Below are 12,788 nucleotides of genomic sequence, written 5' to 3' on the forward strand. Positions count from 1 at the left end.
ACGCCTGCAATCCCAGCACTTTGGGAGGCTGAGGCGGGTGGACCACCTGAGGTCAGGAGTTTGAGACTAGCCTGGCCAACATGGCGAAATCCTGTCTCTACTAAAAATACAAAAAGAATTATCCAGGTGTGGTGGTGAGCATCGGTAATCCCAACTACTCGGGAGGCTGAGGCAAGAGAATCGCTTGAGCCCGGGAGGCGGAGGTTGCCGTGAGTCGAGATGTTGCCACTGCACTCCAGCCTGGGCAACAGAGCAAGACTCTGTCTCAAAGAAACAAAGAAACAAACAAACAAACAAAATATCGGTGAAGCTCTCATCTGAAACCACAGAAGCCAGGGGAAGTGTCGCCACATTTTTCATGTGCCGAAAGACAAGAACTGCCAACCCTGAATCCAATAGCTGGTGAAACGATTCTTCAGGAATAAAGGGGAAATAAAGACATTCTCACACAAAGGAAGACTCAGAGAATTTGCTGCACACAGACCTATCCTTAAACAATGGCTAAAGGAAACTCTCTAAACATGAAGAATGGTAACAGAAGAAGGACAGGACCTTCAGAAAGGAAAGAAGAACAATGTAATGGGTAAAAATAGAAGTAAACATCAATTCTTTTCCGCCTCATGAATTTTTTCATTATATTTTATGGTTGAAGCACCATCTGATGTGCTATAAAACGTATATAGAAGAAATGCTTCAGACAATTATATTTCAAAAGTGGGGAAGGTGAAGGGACCAAATGGAAATGAGTTTTCTACATGTCACTTGAAATGATAAAGCACTGACACCAATAGGTTGTGATACGTCGTAAATCCATATCTCTATCTCTATCTCTATCTTTATTTCTATATCTATCTACCTATCTATCCTGAGAACAACCACTAAGAAAATTATACAAAGCAATATGTGATCAAATGGACCCCTAAAAAATGTTCAATTAACCCACAGGAAGGCAAAAAAAAAAAAACAATATTAGAGGAAGAAGAAACAGAAGGAACAAACAGAAAACAAATAATAAAATGAGAGATATGGGAGATTTAATCCCTAACATGTTAATAATTATTTTAAAGATAATTTAAAAGTAATAATTACTAAAGGTCAGAGATTGGCAGAGTATATTTCTTTTCCTTTTTTTTTTTAAGTGACCCAACTATATGCTGTCTAAAAGAAACTCGCTTCAAACATAATGACATAGGTAGGTTGAAATTGATGGAATAAGAAAGATCATGCAGACATAAATTTTTAAAAGCAGGAGTGACTATACTAATATCAGATAAAGTTGACTTCAGAGGACAAAAGTGGAAATTACATAATGATAAAAGGATCTATCCATCAAGAAGATGAAGCAATCCTAAATGATATGGATCAAACAACAGAACTTTACAGCTTTAAAATACATGAAGCAAAACCTGACAGGACTGGAAGAAGAAATAGGCAAATTCTGATTTATAGCTAGCGATTTCAACACCTGACTCTCAGTAAGTGGGAGAATTACTAGACAGAAAATTAGCTGGAGTACAGAACTGAATAGGACCATCAACCAACAGATCCAACTGACATTTACAGAACGTTGCATTCAACAACAGCAGAATACACATTCTTTTTAGGAACTCACAGAATATTCAACAAGATAGTCCACAGCAGGGTTATAAAACAAATCTTAACAAATTTAAAATTGAAATCATACAGAGTATAGTTTCTGATCATGATGGAATCAAACTAGAAATCAGGAAGGCAACAGGAAAATCTACAAACGCTTGGAAATTAAATAACACTCTTCTAAATTATACGTAGGTTAAAGATGAAGTCCGAAAGGAAACTTAAAAAATACCTACTGAATGAAAATAAAAACACAATATATCAAAATTTGTGGGAGGCAGTCAACTCAGTGCTAAGAGGGAAATTTATAGCACTAAATACATTAGAAAATAGAAAAGATTGCAAATCAGTCATCTAAGTTTCTACTTCAAGAAACTTGAAAAATAAGAGCAAAATAAATCCAAAGCAAGCAGAATAGTCTAAAGGATAAAAATCATATGATCCTATCAATTGATGCAGAAAAACCATTTGACAAAGTTCTACACCTGTTCATGATAAAAACTCTCATTACACTAGGAATGAAGCAGAACTTCCTCAACCTCATAAAGGGCAACTACAAAACATTTATAACTAATATTATACTTAATGGTGAAAGATTGAATACTTTCTCGATTGGGAAGACAAGGATGCCTGCTTTCTTACCATGCGCATTTAATATAGTATTGGAAGTTTGAGCCACTAGGAAGTTCCAGGAATTGCCACATAATAAGGCAAGAAAAAGAAAGAAAAATCATATAGATTAGAAAAGAAGAAACACAACTGTCTTTATTGGCATATTACACGATTACCTGTTTAGAAAATCCAAGTAATCTACAGCAGAATGCCTAGAACTAATTGAATTTAGCAAGGTCACAGGATACAAAATCAACACATAAAAAAATCAATTATATTTTCATACACTGATAAAATAAGTAGAAACTGCAATAAAGCTGTAATACCATTTATAATTCCTCCAAAGAAAATGAAATACTGGGCTGAGCGTGGTGGCTCACGCCTGTAATCCCAGCACTTCAGGAGGCTGAGGTGGGCGGATCACGAGGTCAAGAGATTGAGACCATTGTGGCCAACATGGTGAAACTCTGTCTCTACTAAAATACAGAAACTAGCTGGGCATGGTGGCGGGTGCCTGTAATCCCAGCTACTCAGGAGACTGAGGCAGGAGAATCACTTGAACCCGGGAGGTTGCAGTGAGCCGAGATCGTGCCACTGCACTCCAGCCTGGTGACAGAGCAAGACTCCGTCTCAAAACAAAACAAAATGAAAATTAAATACTGAGGTATAAATCTAACAAAACATGTACAGAATCTGCATGATAAAACTACAAAATGTTGATTAAAGAAATAAAAAATCTAAAGATTGGGGAGACATACTTAGTTTATGGATTGGAAAACTCAACATTGTAAAGATGTCAACTCTCCCTAAATGTATATATAATTTTAATGCAATTTCTATCAAAATTTCCATAAGGTTTTTTGATAGACATACACAAACTTATTTAATAATATGTATGGAAAGGGAAAGATCCTAGAATATCCAAAACAATTTTGAAAAAGAAGAATAAAGTGTTTTAAGGCTTACTGTATAGCTATAGTAATTGAGCACTGTGGTATGAGAGGAATAGACATACATACAAACCAATGGAAGAGAATAGACAACCCAGAAATAGATCCATGTAAATATGCCCAAATATTTTTTACCAAAGAAACAAAAGCAATTCAATGGAGAAACAATAGGCTTTCAATAAGTGGTGCTGGAGCAATTTGACATCCATAGCCAGAAAAAATTTAAAAAAGCATCTTGACCTAAACCTCACACTTTATGCAAAAATTTACCCAAAATGGATCATAGACTTAAATGTAAAACATAAAACTATAAAACTTCTAGAAGGAAAAAGCAGGAGAAAGTCTTTGGGACCTAGGACTAGGAAAAAAGTTCTGAGACTTGACATCACATGCACAATCCAGGAAAGGAAAATTTGATTAAAAGAACTTCATTAAAATTAAAAGCTTTTGCTCTACAAAAGACCTTCGTAAGAGGATGAAAAAAAAACCCCACCAAATTATAGACTGGGAGAAAATCACTGCAAATCACATATCTGACAAAGGACTTGTGTCTAGAATACGTAAAGAACTCTCAAAACTCAACATTACAAGTCAAATAGTCCAATTTGAAAATAGGCAAAATATATAAACAAGTATTTTGTTGAAGAGGATGCACAAGTGGCAAATGAGCACAGGAAAAGATGTTCAACATTACCAGCCATTAGAGAAATGCAAATTAAAACAATGAGCTATTACTACACACCTATCAGAAAGGATAAAACAAAAAATGGTGGTGACACCGTCAGGATGCTAAGAAATTGGATCATGCATACATTGCTGATAGGAATGTAAATGGTACAGCCATTCTAAAAAATAGTTTGGCAGTTCCTTTTAAAACTAAAAGTAGAAGACTCAGAGTAGCCAAAGTTATCCTAAGCAAAAAGAACAAAACCAGAGGAATCACATTACCTGACTTCAAGTTATACTACAGAGCTATAGCAACCAAACAGCATGGTACTGGCATAGAAACAGACACAAAGACCAATGTAACAGAATAGAGAACCCAGAAACAAATCCACACATCTACAGTTAACTCGTTTTCAACAAAGATGCCAAGAACATATACTGGGGAAAAGACAGTCTCTTCAATAAATGGTGCTGGGAAAACTGGATATCCATATGCCGGAGAATAAAACTAGACCCCTATCTTTTACCCATATATAAAAATCAAATCAAAATGGATTAAAGACAAATCTAAGACCTCAAACTGTGAAACTACTGCAAGAAAACATTGGGGAAAATCTCCAGGACATTGGTCTGGGCAAAAATGTCTTGAGCACTATCCCTCAAGCATAGGCCACCAAAGCAAAAATGGACAAATGGGATCACATCAAATTAAAAAGCTTCTGCACAACAAAGGATACAATCAACAAAGTGAAGAGATAACCCACGGAATGGGAGAAAATGTTAATATTTGCAAACTACCCTTCTGACAAGGGATTAACAACCAGAATATATATGAAGCTCAAACAACTCTATAGGAAAAAAATCTAATAATCCAACAAAAGATAGGCAAAAGATTTGAATAGACATTTCTCAAAAGAAGACGTACAAATGGCAAACAGGCATGTGAAAAGGTGCTCAACATCATTGATCATCAGAGAAATGCAAATCAAAACTACAATGAGATATTATGTCACCCCAGTTTAAATAACTTATATAAAAAAGACAGGCAATAACAAATGCTGGCAAGAATGTGGAGAACACATTTGGCACTGTTGGCAGGAATGTAAATTAGTACAACCACTATGGAGAACAGTTTGGAGATTCCTCAGAAAACTAAAAATTGAGCTGCCATATGATCCAGCAATCTCACTACTGGGTGTATACCCAAAAGAAATAAAATCAGCATATCAAAGAGATATCCGCACTCTTACATTTGTTACAGCACTGTTTACAATAGCTAAGATTTGAAAGCAACTTGTGTCCATCAACAGATGAATGGATAAAGAAAATGTGATCCATATACACAATGGTGTACTATTCAGCCATAAAAAAGAATGAAATCTAGTCAATTGTAACAACATGGATGGAAGTGGAAATCATTATGTTACGTGAAATATGCCAGGCACAGAAAGACAAACATGGCATGTTCTCACTTATTTGTGGGATTTAAATATCAAAACAATTGAACTCACGGACATAGAAAGTAGAAAGATGGTTACCAGATCCTTGGAAGGGTAATGAGGGGCTGTGGGGGCGGAGGTGGAGATGGTTGGTGGGTACCAAAAAATAGAATGATGGCCAGGCGCGGTGGCTCATGTCTGTAATCTCAGCATTTTGGGAGGCCAAGGTGGGTGGATCGCTTAAGGTCAGGAGTTTGAGACCAGCCTGGCCAACACGGTGAAACCCTAACTCTACTAAAAATACAAAAATCAGCTGGACGTGGTGGCAGGTGCCTGAAACCCCAGCTATGCAGGAGGCTGAGGAAGCCTGGGCAACAGAGCAAGACTCTATCTCAAAAAAAAAAAAAAAAGAGTAAGACCTACTATTTGATAGCACAACAGGGTGACTATAGTTAATAATAACTTAACTTAATTGTGCATTTTAAAATAACTTAAGAGTGTAACTGGATTGTTTGCAACTCAATGTATAAATGCTTGACAGGTTGGATACCTTATTCTTTTTTTTTTTTTTTTTTTTTTTTGAAAGGGAGTCTCACTCTGTCGCCCAGGCTGGAGTGCAGTGGTGTGATCCTGGCTCACTGCAACCTCCACCTCCTACCTCCACCTCCTGGGTTCAAGCAATTCTCCTGCCTCATCCTCCCGAGTAGCTGGGACTACAGGCGCATGCCACCACACCCAGCTAATTTTTGTATTTTTAGTAGAGACAAGGTTTCACCATGTTGGCCGGGATGGTCTTGATTTCTTGACCTTATGATCTGCTCACCTTAGCCTCCCAAAGTGCTGGGATTACAGGCGTGAGCCACCGTGCCCAGCAGGATACCCCATTCTTCACAATGTGCTTATTTCACATTGTATGCCCTTATCAAGCCATCTAATGTACCCCATACATATAGGCGCCTACTATCTACCCACAAAATTAAAAAATTTAAAAAAATTAAAAAAAAAACTAAAAATGGACTTACCATGTGACCTAGCAATTGCACTCTTAGGCATGTATCTCAAAGAAACATTTCTTTTCATGCAGAAACTTATGTTTGAATGATTGTAGTAGCTTTATTCATAATAATCTAAAAGTGGAAACTATCCAAATGCCCTTCAAAATTTGAATGGTTAAACAAATTGTAGTTCATTCATACCATGGAATACTACTCAGCAACAAAAAGGAATGAACTATTTATATACACAACAGCATGGATGAGCCTCAAAGATATTATGCTTAATGAAAAAAGCCCATCTCAGATGGATACGTGTTGCATAATTCCATGTATATAACATCTGTGAAATAACATAGAGATGGAGAACAGATCAGGGTTTGTCAGGGGTTAGGGATATAGGGGTGAGGGTGGATATGGCTATGAAGAGATAGCATGAGGGAGTTTTAGGGGACAGTACGGTTAAGAGTCTTTATTTTGGTAGTACTTGAAGCTACATATGTGATAAAACTGCATAGAGCTATGCAGACACATACACACACACAGTTGATTGCATTTATAACTGGTGACATCTGAGTAAGCTCTATGGTTTATATCAATGTTAACTTCCTGGTTTTGCCAGTGTATCCTGGCTATGTAAGACATTAGCTAATATAAGGAGGAGACTGGGTGAGGGGTGCATGGGACCTCCTTGTACATTTTTTAAAATTTCCTGTACAATTCTTAGAATCTAATAATCTGCAGGGAGGGAGGCCCAAGAGCCCTGCCACCGGGGCCCCCCGGCTCCCACTCCTGGCCCTGCCTTCTGCTCGCTGCTGCGCCTCCAGCTACCTTCTCTGTTCCCAAACCTCTGCTTCCCCTGCCCTCTCTGCTGCTTCTCTCCTGTTGTCTCATCCTTTGAAACCCCCCTCCTATTGCAATATATTAGAATCTATAATTATTTCAAAATAAAATGTTTAAAAAATATGTGCATGGTTAATATCAACACATCAACCTTTGTAAATCTCTTCTAGTTAGTTGATCAGCCAATCAACAGTATCCGCTGAGTATGCCCATGAGATGGGCGTAGATGTAGAGAATTAAAAAGGAAGAGAATCAAATCAAAGTAACCCAAATCACTGCGATGTAGCAGTCCCGGGAGTGAAGGAGCCTACAGTCCCAGTAATGGCATCCAGGCAGGCACACTGAAGGGACCAACGCACAAGTGACTTTCCAACACTCCAAATCCAGAGATTCATTTTGAGACAGAGAAGCTGAAGAAATGAAAGGAAGGGGATTTCAAAGAATGAGACAACAAGAGAGAAGCAGCAGAGGGGCCGGGGGAAACGGAGGTGTGGGAACAGAAGAGAGAGCCTGAGGCACAGCAGCCAGCAGAGGGCAGAGCCAGGAGTGGGAGCCAGGTGGGACCAGGTGACAGTGCTCCTGGGACTCCCTACCTGCACGAAGGCTCCCAGGATTTTCCGGGCTTCCTGGTAGAGCTTCTCTCCATCCCACTGAGGGTTGAGTCTCTTTAGTTCTCTGGCCAGCCGGTTATGCTCGCGGAGAAAGAGGGTGTGGGATGTGGCCAGCAGAATATGCTCTGAGGCTCGAGAATCTCCTGAAAGCCCAGAAGGCAGGAAGGTAGATTCTCCCTAACAGCCCCAGGACCCAGTAACCTGCACAAAGAAATGATGGTGCCCCACAGGACCGCCCCCCCAACCCCCCGTCAACAAGCCCTACTTCCCATCAGGTGAATAGGGATGGGGAGGGGGTACTGAATCATAGGTTTGACTCTCAGTTCTATATACACACTTTTTAGCTGTGTGACCTTGGGCAAGTTACTTAACACTTCTGAGCCTCGGTCTCCTTATCTATGAAAATGAGAATAAAGCCTATCACAGCACTGTGACAAAGGCTAGTGGTGACAAACTACACAGTAACATTTTGCTAATTATAACCCAACCGCCTTCTAGGAAGGGGGGCTTCGAATGAATGAGGAGCTTTTTACTTCACAGAGCAAATTTGAAGGTTTTAGGAACGCGGGTTTGAGGTGAGGAGCTTGGGTAGGGCTGAGTTCCTCTGGGTAATAAAGGGAGAATAATCTGGAGATGGGGGTCTGTAGTGGGAGGGAGAGAGGAGTAACAATGGGGGAGCAGTTAAATGGCCAAAGACCAGGTGTCTCATAGGGGATAAAGGACTTCTCCCTGTGCCCTCTAATCTTTAGGGGAGTCTATCTATCTATCATCTATCTATCTATCTATCTATCTATCTATCTATCTATCTATCATCTATCTATCTATCTATCTATCTATCTATCTATCTATCTATCTATCATCTATCTATCTATCTGGACAGTCTTGCTCTGTTGCCCAGGCTGGAGTGCAATGGCATTATCTTGGTTAACTGCAACCTCAACCTCATGGGCTCAAGTGATCCTCCTGCTTCAGCCTCCAGAGTAGCTGAGACTACAGGCATGTGCCACCATGTGTTGCTAGTTTTTAAATTTTTTGTAGAGAGAGGGGTCTTGCTATGTTGCCCAGGCTGGTCTTGAACTTGTGGCCTCAAGCAATCCTCCCACCTAAGCCTCCCAAAGTGTTGGGATTACAGGCGTGAGCCACTGCACCAGGCCAGGAAATCTATTTAAAATTGTAAATTCTTGGTGTGAGTGCATATTTTTATGAAAAACAAGAAAGAACTCGGTTTTGTGTCTGGATTGATGTGGGATATATGTGAACACAAAATCCAAAAGATCTATAAAGGTATCTTGGCCTAAGAGCTGGCCTTCTGCAATGTCAGGGTGGCCAGGGGGTTTGTCCAAAGAGAGAGGATGTTTGAGGGTGAGATGGCCTCTAGAAGCCGGAGACAGACAGGACCAGGAGGGCACCTGGAATGAACAGAATTAGCAGGGCTTTGGTCGTGCACAGGCTGAATGGAATGGGGATTTTGTCCTCAGGTTATAAAAAGCTTTAACAATACACATTCCTCTTCATCTAGAACTTCCTCTTCTGGGAAATTATCTTAATAAATGTATTAAAAATGAGAACAAAGATTTATCAATGAAGATGTTCATTACCTAAACAACAGCAACAAAACACAGGAAAACTTGAAATAACTAAATTCCCCCAAGTAGGATTGAGAAAATAAATGATGGTAATATGTGTCATGAAATACCAGGCAGCCATTAAAAATCACGTCATAGAAGAACAGTTAATGGCATGGAGTAGATTAAGTGAAGACATCAGGTTTTGGAGCATTATTTATAGTAAGACCCGATTATGTAAAACAATGTAGAACTGTATCTGTGATAGAAAAAATACTGGAAAATAAGCATGAAAATGTTAACGATGATTATTGGTGGGTAGTGGGATTGTGTGAATTTTCTTTTTCTTTTCTTTTCTTTCTTTCTTTCTTTCTTTCTTTCTTTCTTTCTTTCTTTCTTTTTTTTTTTTTGAGATGGAGTCTTGCTCTGTTGCCCAGGCTGGAGTGCAGTGGCGTGATCTCGGCTCACTGCAACCTCCGCCTCCTGGGTTCAGGTGATTCTTCTACCTCAGCCTCCAGAGTAGCTGGGACTACAGGGGTGTGCCACCACGCCCGGCTAATTTTTTGTGTTTTTAGAAGAGATGGGGTTTCACCATGTTAGCCAGGATGGTCTCGATCTCCTGACCTCATGATCTGCCTGCCTCAGCCTCCCAAAGTGCTGGGATTACAGGCGTGAGCCACCAAGCCTGGCACTTTCTTTTTATTTTCTTTGTTACTTTTCTGGACTTCCTGATTTTGTTTTACAGTGAACATATGTTCTTGAATTCTTTATTCATCTGGGCCCTTCTGCTAGTCCTGGACCACTGCTATGGACAGCAATGGCTCAGTGTGCATTTTTCCAGAAAGATGACAAGAAGGGGGCAGTGGTAAAGCTTCCCTGGATAATCCCCTTGTCTTTGGGCCCTTCTGTTCCCAGGCTAGACTCACCTGCCAGGAAGCAGGGCACACGGGCAGTGGTGTTGATGAACTCACAGGGGCTTGGCTTCTTGCTGTCATAGGGCAGGTAGGGTAGTCCATGGTCTGAGACCTCCTGGTTGACAGCCATGAGGCCCAGGGGGCTGCTGAGGTTGCGGAGGCGGCTGGCCAGGCTTGGCTCGGAGCTGTACACAAAGCTTGCGTCCAGGAAGGAGGTCAGAGCGTTGATCTGCTCTCGGGCCAGGGACTTGTAGGGTGGGGTGGGGCAGACGAACCCAGCTCGGAAGAAAGGCATGCATTTCCCTTGAGTCCCCGCCTTGGGGTCATTGGGTGGGAACTGCAGAGAGAGTGGGCATAAGTGACTGGGCAGGGGTGGAACAGCTGGGTCCTGGCAACCTCTCCCCAGGGCAAGTCTGGATGCAAAGATGCTGATGGCACCCTCCTAGGACCCTGGTACCAGACACTGACCCCAGACACTTCTTGCTGACATTACACACCCTGGGCTCATAATATCCTGAAGTTCATTACATCCTGTTGTGTGAAAGAACTCAGGGTAATCATTCAGTCCTCACAGTGAGGGCTCCAAATTTCTGGTGAGGAGGGAGTATTGAGCTCCCTGGACAGGAAAGCAGGACACGAGGTGGGAACAGGTTTGTTAATAATTACTACTAACAACAGCTGCCATGTATTTATTTTGGACTTACCATGTGCCAGGAATTATGCATACTTTAACTCATCTCAGTCCTCAAAAAAACCCTGTAAGGTGGACAATTCAGTTCCATTTTATGGATGAGAAAACTGGGGCTCAGAAAAGTTAAGTAAGTTGCCTAAGAACTTATACACTGGAAGGGAAAGATGTAGGATTCAGATCATTGGCTTCATTCCACAGTTTATGCTCTTTATACCACAGCACATAGCCTCGATTTATTCTTTGAGTGAAGAAATGACTCTCCAACTGTAATACCCATGAATAATAAGAAAAGATGCATTGCTGCAAGCTCCTCTCCCTTTCGGATGGAAATCCCTACAAATCCCTGCTGCTCACTCGGATTCATCCAGGTTTCAAGTCCTTCTGAGTGGAGTTGAAGTCATCCTCCACAATGATGTACAGCAGTATAAACTTTATCATGTATAAAATGAATCTCTGGTGATCTTGGTAAAAATGTAGAATCTATTTCCTAACATCTTGGGTGAGACTTGAGATTTTGCATTTCTTTTTTTTTCTTTTTCTTTTTTCTTTTTTGAGTTGGAGTCTTGCTCTGTTGCCCAGGCTGGAGTGCAGTGGCGTGATCTCGGCTCACTGCAACCTCCGCCTCCCAGGTTCAAGCGGTTCTCCTGCCTCAACCTCCTGAGTAGCTGGGACCACATGCATGTGCCACCTCGCCAGGCTAATTTTTGTATTTTTAGTAGAGACGGGGTTTCACCATGTTGGCCAGGCTGGTCTCAAACTCTTGACCTCAGGTGATCTGTCCACCTCAGCCTACCCAAGTGCTGGGATTATAGGCATGAGCCGCCTCGCCCAACTGAGATTTTACATTTCTAATAAGCTCCCAGGTGTTACCAATGCTGCTGGGTCGGGAATGTAGACAACCTTCTCCAGTGTTCCCATTCTGCTATCAGTAGTTTACTTGTCCAATTCCCACACTGGCCCTTTGTTCTTGAGAGCAGGAGCAGTGTCCTGCTCACTTTGGAATCCTCAGCACTTAGTGCACTGCCTGGTATGGGGTGGTCAATGTTCTATTTACTGAATAAACGGATGAGTGAACGAATGGACACGTGCGGCATGGGAAACTACCAAATCAGTATCCAAGATCTATCCAGAGATCCTAGCTGATGAGCTGGGAATGTCTGCTACATCAGGGTGGGCAAGGGGCTAGTCAGAGATGCCCAGCTGCAGGGCCCTACCATGATGGGGAAGCAGTTGTCTCCCTGGATACAGTACTCATCACACTGGGCTTTGGAGTACTCGCTACTCCCCAGCTCGGTGTCAGGGGCAAAGTCCAGGTCGTGATCCACAATCTGACCCCACTGCATGAAGAGCAGGGACCTGTTTTGGTCCAGAACACCCTCCTCATTCAGATAGCCAACAATCTTGTTAGATACCTCCCGGGCCTACAGATGGAGAGAGAAGGGGAGGGCAGGTTAGAGGAAAAAGTGCTTTGAGGATTCAGATGCAACTACAGCTTATTAACTACCTACCATGTTACAAGTACACTTAATCCCTACAAGGAGTTTGTGAGGTGGGTGGCGTTAGCCTATTCTGTAGAGGGGGAGATTGAATCCTGGACAGGTGAAGTCAGTTCTCCAAGGTCCTGCCGCTACAAAGGAACAGGGATGGGATTGAACCCAGATCCGTATGACTTGATAATTTGCCAGGCCAGTGCCCTTTCCACTAAGAGAGGGAAAACAAAGACAGGCTGCCTCTGAAATGCGAGCTACGGAGGTGCCAGGTGTCCAGGAATAGGAGAGGGGCTCTGGGTAGGGGCTGCCAGCTCGATAAGGCCAACAAATAGGACCTCCAGGCAAACAACAGCTGATGCACTCCAGGGGCGGGGGCTGGGGTAAGTGCGAGCGGGATGGGGCAGGGAGGCCATCTGCCC

General features: G+C 41.8%; 1 protein-coding gene across 1 annotated transcript in view; it reads right to left on the minus strand.

Annotated features, from left to right (window-relative positions):
• Positions 1 to 12,788, minus strand: part of LPO (lactoperoxidase) — a 50,292-nt gene that overhangs the window by 5,834 nt on the left and 31,670 nt on the right. The window contains exons 7-9 of the mRNA XM_055386786.2: positions 12,094 to 12,300; positions 10,201 to 10,525; positions 7,692 to 7,852 (exon numbers count right to left, since the gene is read on the minus strand). Of these exons, the coding sequence (XP_055242761.1) occupies positions 7,692 to 7,852; positions 10,201 to 10,525; positions 12,094 to 12,300 (693 nt within the window). The remainder of the gene's footprint in view (positions 1 to 7,691; positions 7,853 to 10,200; positions 10,526 to 12,093; positions 12,301 to 12,788) is intronic.

The sequence above is a fragment of the Gorilla gorilla genome, chromosome 4 (assembly GCF_029281585.2).
Source record: "Gorilla gorilla gorilla isolate KB3781 chromosome 4, NHGRI_mGorGor1-v2.1_pri, whole genome shotgun sequence".
Taxonomy (NCBI): domain Eukaryota; kingdom Metazoa; phylum Chordata; class Mammalia; order Primates; family Hominidae; genus Gorilla; species Gorilla gorilla.